The sequence below is a fragment of the Panthera onca genome, chromosome A1 (genome assembly GCF_046562875.1).
Source record: "Panthera onca isolate mPanOnc1 chromosome A1, mPanOnc1 haplotype 2, whole genome shotgun sequence".
NCBI lineage: Eukaryota > Metazoa > Chordata > Mammalia > Carnivora > Felidae > Panthera > Panthera onca.
The window spans coordinates 98,566,883-98,579,116 of NC_138339.1; the positions used below are offsets into that span (position 1 = coordinate 98,566,883).

At 40.1% G+C, this 12,234-nt stretch overlaps 1 protein-coding gene across 3 annotated transcripts in view; it reads right to left on the minus strand.

Moving 5' to 3' along the window:
- Positions 1-12,234, minus strand: part of IQGAP2 (IQ motif containing GTPase activating protein 2) — a 294,535-nt gene that overhangs the window by 35,923 nt on the left and 246,378 nt on the right. For all 3 annotated transcript variants that reach the window (XM_078448864.2, XM_078448872.2, XM_078448876.2), the window contains 3 exons: positions 11,657-11,865; positions 3,304-3,453; positions 396-559 (listed from right to left, as the gene is read on the minus strand). In XM_078448864.2, the coding sequence (XP_078304990.1) occupies positions 396-559; positions 3,304-3,453; positions 11,657-11,865 (523 nt within the window). The remainder of the gene's footprint in view (positions 1-395; positions 560-3,303; positions 3,454-11,656; positions 11,866-12,234) is intronic.

The window sequence follows — 12,234 nt, forward strand, 5'->3', positions numbered from 1 at the left end:
TCTGAAATCAGCGAAAAGCAGTTTAATTCCAGTAAGAGAAGTATAAAAAGAGTATTTGGCAGAGATTGTTACCCCCATCTGTTTATAACTTTATTACTCACAGAATTTTAATTAAGTTAAATTTTTTCTCACTGACTTTCAAAAAACTTCTGATTTTCAAGTTGTTGCATACTTGCAAAATCAAAAGTTAATTTAGCAGTAAAAAAAGGTATCACTGGTGGGAGAAAGCTGTACATGAATATATCTATAGTGATGTAGAAATTTCTTAAGGAATTTGATACACTTTAATATGTATGAGTCATTTCTGAGAATAATTTAAATATTATTTTAGCAAATAATGATAATCTAAAAAGATCTATTCATTAATATCTTTACATATATATTTATATACCTACTTTATTTCTTCCTCCAGAGCTGTCTTAAAAAGCTTGAGGAGTAGATATTCTTCTCGCTGATTGGAAGCATAATTGTATAGTGTGAAAATAACAGTATCCATAAATTTAGTTGACTTGTTCTGTGGCATCTGGAAAATCAGCTTAGCCAGATATAAAGGATTGGTCTAAAAGAAAAGAGAGAAGACAGACAAAGTCCCCCCCCAAAACTGTATGTTAATATATTATTAAAGCAGAAAGGAGTACCCAATTCCCTGCCCTTCAGTAATTTAATATGCATAAAGCCTCTAGTGGAGTATCTGGCACAAAATAATACTTTAAAAGGTATCAGCTAATATCGATACCACAGGAAGTTATATTAGAAAGCTACGACAGGATTTATTTAATTAAATACAATTGTGTGCACTTTATACTGTTAACCATTTCAAGTCACATATTAATATTTATTATAGAGACACAGAAGAGAGAGGGGATAGAAAACAGAATCTGGTATCCGAAGATACTGGCAATAATGAAACAAGGGCCCAGTGAAACAGACTATTCTAGAAGGACTGCTGAATGAATAGAAGGAAATACATCCCATATTCTGAGTCTAGAAAAAGGGTATGTTTACATGTAGAGACAGTGGGATGGTCATGATGTTTTCCAAGGAGAGAGAAGGTAGGAGTGAGGTAGGGAGGCTGAAGAGAAGGGTGAAGGTCAGGACAGTTGATAGGATGAAAAGCAGAAGAAAATGACAGGGGGTAAAAAAGACACCTTAGAACTCAAGAATTAAAAAAAGAAAATTTATGTGGAGTTCTGAGGGCTCCGCTCAGGGTGGAGCTCCTGAGATACAACACCAGACTTCGGGTTATATGGCTTTTCTCCAACAGCTACACCAGCCAGGTGGAAGTTAGAGGAGAAAAACTATTATTTAGGCAAGAGAGGAAAATATTCATGCAAAGAAAGTAAATATCCTACCCTTCGCCTTCCTTCCGATGAGAAAAGAAACTTTTCCATACATGGAAACTCGTGTTCACTTAATACACCCAAGCAGTTTTGCTTCAAAGTTTTTAAGAAAACACAAATTCTAGTTTACTTTACTACTAAATTTACTTTCAAGCTCAATAATTATTGGCTGAAATTTTCTGAAGCTGTAGCTGAGGACGTTTTTCTTTACAGTGCTGCATTGATTCTTTTCCCACACTAAGCATGGGATTATGAGAAAGGAAACTTACTCTAAAGCTAACGAATCCTGCTCCTTGTTCCTCCCAGATGACCTAAAAGTTTTACATTTAGGCTCATACTGAAGAGGCAAACTCAACAATCTCTATATTAGCTGTCCTGTGCTTTGGCTAATAATTCTTGCCAAGGCAGTAACCCAAGGCCAAATCCAGACCACTTGCTTTTATATAGTTTCCTCAATGATCTTGGGCTAATGTCTCCAAAGGAGAGAGAGGAAAAGTAAAGAAAAATACATGGTTTCAAGAGACACTTCCCTTTGTACAACTGAACGGGCATGCTCTGGGACTATCAGTTTTGGGTTGTTTGGGGAATCGAACTTGGTGGGAATATTCTCAATATGTTCCTGTGCTTTTTTACCTTTTCTCTTAATGGGTCTCTACTTATGGAACAGGGTAAAAAATAGAAGTCTTAGGCCAATGACTACTTCCACTTTCCTTACGACACAAAATCTATCAAAATCTAACGTTACAAGCTGAATCCTAAAGAAGCCTCATACATTTGGGAGGTTCACGGATATCAAAAAGAATAAATGCCAAAGATTAAATTTCCAAGTGGTGCATGACTAGACTTCTAATTTAGGTAGACAAAAACCCTTCCTTTCTGGGATGGTTGCTGATGTTAATTAAGCAATGGATTCCTGGAACAATACTGTTTTAACATTTTCTGTATGCTGCCACATTGTGGCCATCTGTGGCACTACACTTGCTTTACAATCTATTATTCCAGGTAGACTTCTCAACTCTGCTAAAGTTAACATAACTTCTTTCCTTGGGGCAAACCACACTTCATTCATGGTTTGAGTAATGTGTTCTCTGTATACCTCCTGCCAGAGCCATCCTCAGGCAAAGATTCAGGCACCTCCAGGCCTTGAGGGAATCACCATCACAAGCAGAAGCAGCCACACAAAGGGACACCGACTCAGACTCAGGCAAGTCGGGCTGATTGAACTTTTGGGGGAAAGGTTTCCTGCCCAAGGGGAGGCTTTGTTTATCACTAGCGCTTACTCAGTTTCCTTGGGACTAAGTGGATGAGCTAGTAGGGTAGATGAGGTGAATGAGGGATTAACCAAAACAATAGCTGGTCTACCACAGTCCAACCACAAGCAGCTCAGCTGATTAGCTCTCACCTGCACCCTGGAAGCAGTAGAGAATTACGGTTCATTTACATCAGAGTAGTGGCATGAAAATAATGAAATAAAAAAGATTATTTCCCTGATCCAAATTCTCTGGCTCTTTTCTTGCATGAAGGGCAAGCTGGTACAGGTCAAGATCCATTTTTCACATACTTTTTTTCATGGCTGACAGCATCTACTTATGTTAGTATTAGGTGTATACTGTTTCTGAAGATAACTATAATATAATGTCATGAAAGCAGGGGCTCCAAAGTCAAACTGACTGGTTTCCAATACCCTTGCTTTACCCTCTGCCGGCTGTGTCCCAGTTTTCTCACACATAATAGGGGAATAACAATAATTACTATTTTCTGATGGTTTCCAGGGTTGTAGTAAGAATTACATGGGATAATGTATGCCAAACATCCCAGAATGACACGTGGTACTTAGGAGGCGCTCAAAACGTGTCAGCTACCACAACTTTAGCACGGGGGGAAATTGCACTGTAAACCATAAAACTTAGAGTGATCCAAAACATATCGATCCAAAACTTAGAGTAAAAGCAAATATTCTCACCTGTAAAAGATAAAACAGCTGCTGATACGTTTCTAGTGTTTTTCTCCTCTCCTTACTTAAACTTTTAATTCCCTGGCTGTCAGTGTTATTCAGTATTTGCATTTCTCCATGTTTTTTCTTATTCAGCTTTGTTCTGTGTGAAATTACATCCTGAAAAAAAAAATTATGAAAGGACTACTTTTTACTATGGTATTCTTTATCTCCTTCCTTCATACACATCCTGAAACACATAGTTGGAAAGATTGATTTTTCCACATTTCATTCATGAAGAAACAAAGGATTGAGAATGTTAAGGAAATCCAGCTCACAGGTGAGTTTGGCTTTTACAATATTTGTTCTCCAAAGCTGCACTTATTTGCTTTTAAGATGTAATATAGGCATTAATACCTTTCATTAAGGAGAGAATGATCTTTCCAACAAATGATTCTGGGATAACTGGACATTCACATTTAAAAGAAAGAAGTCAGACCCCTGCCTCACACCATAAACAAAATTAACTCACAAGACATCAAAGAACTAAATGCAGCAGCTAAAACTATTTGAAAGAAAACCTAGGCATAAATCTTTGTTCCCCCTGGATCAGGCAATGGTTTCTTAGTTAGGATACCAGAAGTACTAGTGACAAAAGAAAAAAAAGATAAATTGGAGTTCATGAAAAGTAAAACCTTTATGCTTCAAAGGACACTATTAATAAAAAGAACCCACAGAAGGGGAGAAAATATTTGCAAATTATGCATCGAAAAAGGGATACAAAGAACTCTTTGCATCTCAAAAAAAACCCCCCCAAAAAACCCAGCCCAATCAAAACTGGGCAAAAGATTTGAATAGACATCTTCTCAATTCATACCCTGTTGGTAGGAATGTAAACTATAGCCACTTAGAAAACATTGTGGCAGTTTTTTGAGAGTAAACACAGAATTACCGTATGACGCAGCAATTCCACTCTTAGGGGTATATCCAAGAGAAGAGAAAACACACATTCACACAAAAACATGTATATGAATGCTCAATTATTATAATACCCCTTAAGGGGAAATAACTCAAATGTTCCTTAACTGATGAATGGATAGACAAAATGTGGTAGAGCCATACAATGGAATTTTATTTGTCAATAAAATGGAAGGAAGTACTGATTCATGCTAAAACATGGGTGAACCTTAAAAACACTATATCAAGTCAAAGAAGTAGGTCACAATAGACCAGATACTGTGTGATTCTATTCATATGAAATATAAACAACAGGCCAATCTATTGAGATAGAAAATAGATTAACGGTTGCTCTGCTATAGGGGAGAATAGGTAATAACCATTAATGAATACAGGTGTAATTTTTTTTTTTTGTAACTGAAATGATATTCACATATGATAAAATGCACACACTATCTGAGAACATTTTCTCTGGGGTTTCTTTTTGGGGTGAATGTTTTAGAATTATGGAAATTACAGTTGCACAGTTTTTTGAATATAGTAAACACCATTAAAGTGTACACTTTGAAAGAATGAATTAGATCTAAAACTATAAAAGCACTTGCAAGAAAATACGTGAGGCAGAGATTAGAGATAGAAGTGAGAGGAATCCCCTAAATCTTTAACAAAGTTTTTGTCAATCGTGCTCCTTTAACCATTTACAGAGAATCTTGGAAAAGGGATGACTGCAAATATCGTCAACAGGTCCCTTCAGGCTATTGTGTCCCTTTCAGATGTTTCAAGAGTCATGAACAAGAGAACTTTTAGAAAAGGGTCTGTCACACATTTTTACAGGGATCCACTGCAAAAAATACAACTTACATCTTTCGCTGGGAAACACACAGTCACGTGCACACACACACGCACTACAAAATACTTAGCCATACTACTGGGATACACTCTGGTACCTTCAATTTGCTTTTATTCTATTCTTTTTTAAGGAATGCTGATGTGACTCACTAAATTGATTTCATGACCCAGCAAGGGCACATGACTCACATGAACGCCACTGCTCTAGAATGCCTCCTCTGCCACGTAACAATGGGTCACTGTTCCATAGAACAGGTGGCAATAAAGCTGTTTTTCCTAACTGTTCTTCCATCTGCTTCCCCAAGCTCTTAGCCCAGCCTCCATGTGAGGAGCTGATCTGTGGCCAGCATTAGGATGCTTGACCACTGTTCCTGAGGGGGCACTCTGGGAACTTCAGGCAATAAAAAGCTTTGCTGTGCATGTTCTGCTGGTCATCTAGCATCCCTGGCCTCTGTCCACCAAATACCAGTAGGGACCCTAGTCATTTTCACAGTCAAAAATGTGCCTGCCACCATTTCCAATTGGCCCTGGGGGTGAGAACCACTGTCAGCTTTTGCGTACAGGCTCTAAATCTGCTTACCTCCTAGCACCCCATTCTCCCACCCCGTTCTCCCTGGTTCAGTCACACGTAGGAAAAAGCCCTTGGAGCTCTGAGATAAATAAGATGGTTCTATATGGTTATATCCACTGCCCTCCAGGTCTGTGGTTTTATTCTTTGTCATTCTCAGCTTAGGGAAAACCTGGACTTCATCACTTAACATCTGTCTTCTTAATTGCTCATATGCAGAATGAGGGGGATTTGATTTGCATTTCCATGAAATTTTTTAGAAAGGCAACATTTTCACCTTCATTTCACAGACATATAAAATACTTCAGGATTAAAAAGGAAGTATGCTTAGCACCACATGGAGGTTAAGAGGAAGTCTAGGCAGGCAGCTGCCTGACATCCTTATTGACAGCAAGTCTTAAAACATCACCAGAAGTCTGGTTTAGAGTTTCAGACAACCCAGCTCTCTTGTCTTCAAGTAACTGGTGAGGTATAGACCATTGAATTCCCTCAAATACATGGAATAAACATATGATCTTGGTTTTAAATACATGGCAGAAAAAAAAAAACAACTTGCTATTTAACTTCCCCTCCAATTATCGTCCACTGAGGTAGCTCTGGAAACTGAAGACTTCTCGTATGTTCTGATCCCAGAGCCCATCTTTACATCTTGGTTTTTGACGTACACACAAGAGGAGAGTGGGCGTGGCAAGCAAGCTCCTGGGCTTCTAGAACTAAATTGCTCTGCATTAGAAATAGAGACCTCTGGCGAGGACAGGACAGGGAGAGTCATCTGGGATGGGAAGCAGGAGCATCAGAGGCTGAGTCCTGAAGGGGAAGGGCGAGGGAGTTAGCAGCTGTGCGGATAGAACAGTATCGGCCGCAGGTCCAAGCGCAGCACCGGCAGTAAGCCCCTCTTTCTTCATTCTTTCCGGGGAAACTATGCCTTGCTCAAGACGGCTCTTGTGGCAAGGCAAGTTTTCTTTGGGAAGGTTGAAGAAGGGGCCGAAGGCCAACCCAGAGAGGGGTTCCAAACAGAGTCATATGCTTTTCATTAATAGAAATTTAATGTCCTCTATTCTTACCAATAAATACCGAACATTTGAAGAATCGTGGTTTGAAGGAGCAACAGTATTTAATAACTTGTTCATGACATTCTCTTATTTTCATATTGCCACCATTTTGTCCCTTCCCCTAATAACAGATACTTGCATGCAGGTTATATGCGGTAATATAAAAAATTTTATGGAAGTTACAGACTAGTCCAAGGTTTGGGGTTTTGGAGACACGAAAATAGGGGTATCTGCGAAGGCTAGTAAGCTTTGTGACCTTGTGCAGGTTAACCTCTCTAAGCCTGTTTCCTAGGTCTATAACATGGGCTTAATAATAGCAGTGTGAGCTGCTGTCAAGATTAAAAACAATATACGGGAAACATTTAGCACATTTTCGGTGAAGAAAACAAGGTTCAGAGAGGTTAAGAAACATGCCCATGGAAACCTGCTAATATACACAGTGAAATGGTGTAATGCAGCGGTAAAATTAGTCTTCACCTGGGTTCCAGGCAGCCCTGGCCTTCAAGTCTTTTATGATACACCACATTCATCAATGGGAATTTCAGGGATTCAAGATGACTTTTACTTTCGGGGCACCTGGGTGGCTCGGTCATTTAAGTGTCGGACTCCGGCTCAGGTCATGATCTCATGGCTGGTGAGTTTGAGCCCCGTGTCGGGCTCTGGGCTGACAGCTCAGAGCCCGGAGCCTGCTTCGGATTCTGTGTCTCCCTCTCTCTCTGACCCTCCCCCACTGGCGTTCGGTCTCGCTCTCAAAAATAAACAAACATTAAAAAAACTACTTGTAATTTCTATCCAGATTTTCTCTCAGAGTAGTTTGAGTTTACACCCTTCTTCCTCCCTATGTCTCTAAGAAACTTCTACCCCAGTTGTTCTGTTTTCCATCTACAAGCCAATGTTTTTGCCTAAAACCAATGTTAGCCACTTCACTCATCCACTGACTTTCTGTGATTTCTAGCAGGAATGCCAATTTTATTTATTATAAAATTTTATTTTATTTTTTTTTAAGTTTATTTATTCTGAGAGAAAGAGAGAGAGGGAGTGCGTGCTCGAGCATAGGAGGGGCAGAGAAGGAGAATCCAAAGCAGGCTCCACACTGTCGGTGCTGAACTCACTGAACTGTGAGACCATAACCTGAGCTGAAACCAAGAGTCAGACGCTTAACTGTCTGAGCCACCAGGCACCAATTATTTTTTATTTTAGAGAGAGAGAGAGAGACAGAGAGAGAGAGAGCAAGAGAGCGAGCGCGCGCTGGGGAGAGGGGTGGAAGGAGGCAGAATTTTTTTTTGTTTTGAGAGAGAGAGGGAGGGCACAAATGAGCGAGGGGCAGAGAGAGAGAGAGAGAAAATCTCTGGAGGGGCAGAGAGAGACACAGTGTGAGAGCATGAAGTGGGGCTCACCCAAAGCAGGCTCCAGGTCACATGAAGCAGGGCTCAAGCTCACCTGATGTGGGACTTGAACTCATGAACTGTGAGATCATGACCTGAGCCGAAGTCAGATACTTAATGACTGAGTCACCCAGTGGTGCCCGAGAGAGAGAGAATCTTAAGCGGGCCCCACTCTCAGCATGGCTCCATCCCCTGACCCTGGGATCATGACTTGAGCCAAAATCAAGAGTCCGAAACTCAAGCGACTGAGCCACCTCGGCACCCCTATTTACTTTTTATTAAGCTCTATGCCCAACTTAGGGCTTGAATTCATGACCTCAAGATGAAGAGTTGCACCCTCTCCTGACTAAGCCAGCCCAGTAAGGAATGCCAATTTAAATAAAAAAAAAAAAAATTTTTTTAATTTTGAGAGAGAGAGAGAGAGAGAATGAACACATGCAAGCAGGGGAGAGCAGAGGGAGAGGAAGGGAGAGAATCTTACAGGAGGCTCTATACTCAGCGTGGAGTTGATGTGGGGCTCAATCACACAAACCCTGGGATTATGACCTGAGCCCAAATCAAGAGTTTGGCGCTTAACCAACTGAGTCACCCAGGTGCCCCCAAGGAATGCCAATTTTAGAAGAATTTTAAGACACATGGTTACTTTGGAGAGCTGGAATTATTCTTTACAAACTAAGCTACTTCCTTTCAAAATATTTTTCCCTGGGGCATCTGAGTGGCTCAGTCGGTTAAGCATCTGACTTCGGCTCAGGTCATGATCTCACAGTTCGTGTGTTTGAGCCCCATGTCGGGCTTTGTGCTGACAGCTCACAGCCTGGGGCCTGCTTCAGATTCTATGTCTCCCTCTCTCTTGAAAATAAACATCACAGGAGTACTGATGCATAAGGGCACTTGTACCCCAATGTTTATAGCAGCACTCTCAACAATAGCCAAATTATGGAAAGAGCCTAAATGTCCATCAACTGATGAATGGATAAAGAAATTGTGGTTTATATACACAATGGAGTACTACGTGGCAATGAGAAAGAATGAAATATGGCCCTTTGTAGCAACATGGATGGAACTGGAGAGTGTGATGCTAAGTGAAATAAGCCATACAGAGAAAGACAGATACCATGTGTTCACTCTTATGTGGATCCTGAGAAACTTAACAGAAACCCATGGGGGAGGGGAAGGAAAAAAAAAAAAAAGAGGTTAGAGTGGGAGAGAGCCAAAGCATAGGAGACTCTTAAAAACTGAGAACAAACTGAGGGTTGATGGGGGGTGGGAGGGAGGGGAGGGTGGGTGATGGGTATTGAGGAGGGCACCTTTTGGGATGAGCACTGGGTGTTGTATGGAAACCAATTTGACAATAAATTTCATACATTGAAAAAAAATAAAAAAAAATGTAAAAAATATTAAGAAAAATAGAATTGTGTTTATCATTAAAAAAAAAGAAAATAAACATCACAAAAAAGTATTTTTTCCTCACTAAAAATATGCTTACTGTTTAAAAATAAAAAAGGATCAAGAAGTTAAATTTTACCACCCACCCAAAGAAAAATCATTTTTTCCCTAGCTTTAAGTATATATATATTTTCCACAACAAATGAAATTGTACTGCTTTAAGTACTACGGTCTTCTCTATCACACTGCACACTCTTCCCCCTGCCCTTGAATTAGGCCCCTGCCTTGGAAAAATTATTTTTCGTGGCTATATAACCTACTGCTGTTCTCTATTGTTTTTGTGTTTGGGTTATTTCCCACTTTTTCACTATTATAAACAAAGCTTCAACAGTACTATTCTTAGCATCAAACTAAAAATGCTACTGTCAGTGACTAAAGACCATATATTTAATAATCCTTAGTTTTAATTTCCAGTAATTGATCAATATTTGGCATTTGAAAAGGTAAAATGAAAAAATAGCTGTTTCACAAAGCTATCAATTAGGATTACCTAAAAGAACAATCTTAAACATTTAAAAAACCTGAAAATTTGCCATGGTTTCATTATCCACATGAATAACAAGCTACATGTTATTTCTACCATTTACTATTTTGCAACTAGCCTTTACTTTAAAAGGCAAGGCATTTCCTGTTTACAACTTTATGGGAATTGGGTAAAACAGTAGTTTAAGGCTATAAAAGGCGTTTTCTGAAGGACCTTCTGGAATATATTACACTTGAAAAATTCTCATGTTTGTCACACACAAACACATTATTTTTAAAAACGAGAGGACTACGGTTCTTCTGGATAAAATAATGAAAACAGACTTAATACAGAACATTTACACTATACTTTAATATTTAGAAAAGAGTATCATTTCCTGTTTTGTAAATTGCTCTATTTTCCTTATTTTTTGCGCACTATTTCACTATTTCTCTGTGAGGGCTGGAGACAAGAGTGGGGTGTTCATGTCCTTTTATCTGCTGGCCTTCTGAGCTGCTCATCTCCCAGTTTTCCAGAACCAAAGATTCAAGTCAGTGGCAGTGAGCACGCCATGTTTGACGCATGGTAGCTTTCTCAGTGTTTCCAGAAGGTCAGCTCCCTATGCCCCTCTTGACCTATACATTTTCTGAAAACTGATGTGGCACTGGGACAGTGACATGGTAAGAGATCTTACCCTACAAATTTCCACTTCTTGGGTAAAAATGAAACTTTTAACATAGTTTGAGGGAGCTCTGACATTAACAAGTTTCATAAAGATCCCAAACTGTAGCATTCCTTACTTAGAGGCTATTTTGGGGGCCACCCCACTCTGTAGGGACCATTTTGGAAATGTGCAAAGGTTTTTTTTTTTTTTTTTTTTTTAACACCCTAACAACTCTAAGGGACTGCTGGCTTCTACTGGGTGGGGGCAGGGAGCACTACTGTCCTGCGATGTGTACGACAGTCCTGTGTCAATAACTGTCCCTATTTCGCACGGCTGGATTTTTCAGTGTCCTGCTGGTCATTCGTGTAGGTCCAAATTCTGTAATTATTTGAGTCTCAAATCTAATTGCTTTAGGTGAAAGCAAAATCCCTCCCCCCAGGTTTAATATATATTGGATTTTCTAGGACTGCAATTCTGTGGGGGAGAACTCCTTGCTTCTTGTGAACTTTGCAAAGAGACGTTTTCCATTTTGGGAGATGAAATCGCTGCAGTTCCACCTCTCGCTGGTATCTAGAGTCTCATCTGCAGCTATTGGTAGACTGTTCAATCTGTGGTTATTCTGGGAAGAGATCCAAGCCTCGGGCAACTTGAGCACATCTTCTAATTGCATTTGGCCCATGTTTTTTCAGGCCGAAATCCATGTTTTTATCATACATTACTTTTCTATACTCATGCAAAGTCTTATTGTGGAGGGACATATGTAACCAGGCTTCATTTCACGTCATTTCATTTCAGAATGATAGAGAAGCCTTACAAAAGAGCTTATCTAGGGGTGGGGCATAAAATGTTGCAGGTCTGAGAACCATGAGAAAAATGGTCCAGGAAGCTGGACCACACATCCTGGATTCCGAATGAGTTTAGCTGGACAAAGGCATTGTGGGCCAACGTACGTGCCCCTTCTCTCTTCTGAGAGCCAGCAGCCCCACAGATCGCACTGACCTCCAGCGTGATCCTGTTCTTCACCAAGAGCCCAATCTTGAGGTCCATCAGGTTTAGGTCTTTCTCCAGCTGTTGATTGCCCCTGATCTTGGTCACGACTTCTTCCCTTAATCGTGCTACCTCCAGCTCCTCCTGGAAATCTAAGTTACTTTGGTCCAACAGGTGTACAAATTTTCGGATCACTGTTAGTGGTGGGTTTTCGGAGCCAACTGCGGGGAAAGGAACAAGCATGCTTTAATTAGGCATGTTTGGAATTATCATCAGTCGTAGAGAAATCAGGTATCTCAATACAGCAGTAGTAGAAAAACACAGCAGCGGAAGCACTTGGGTCTCTGGAAGGACTTATTCTTCCCAGGTTAAATCTGGACAAGGAAACTGATCATACAAATGAGTGCACACCACTGATGTCATCTGGCCTCACTATTTTCTAGTTATCTAATTCTCATTTAACGGCCTTCTTGCATCCTGCTTCCAGGATTCTCCACCGAGAAGAAAGTTCTATCTATTTGTGCCTTATTGATGAGAAACGTGAGAAAGAATGTTAACTAAGTTATCTCTGAGAGCTGGTGGCTGAGCCA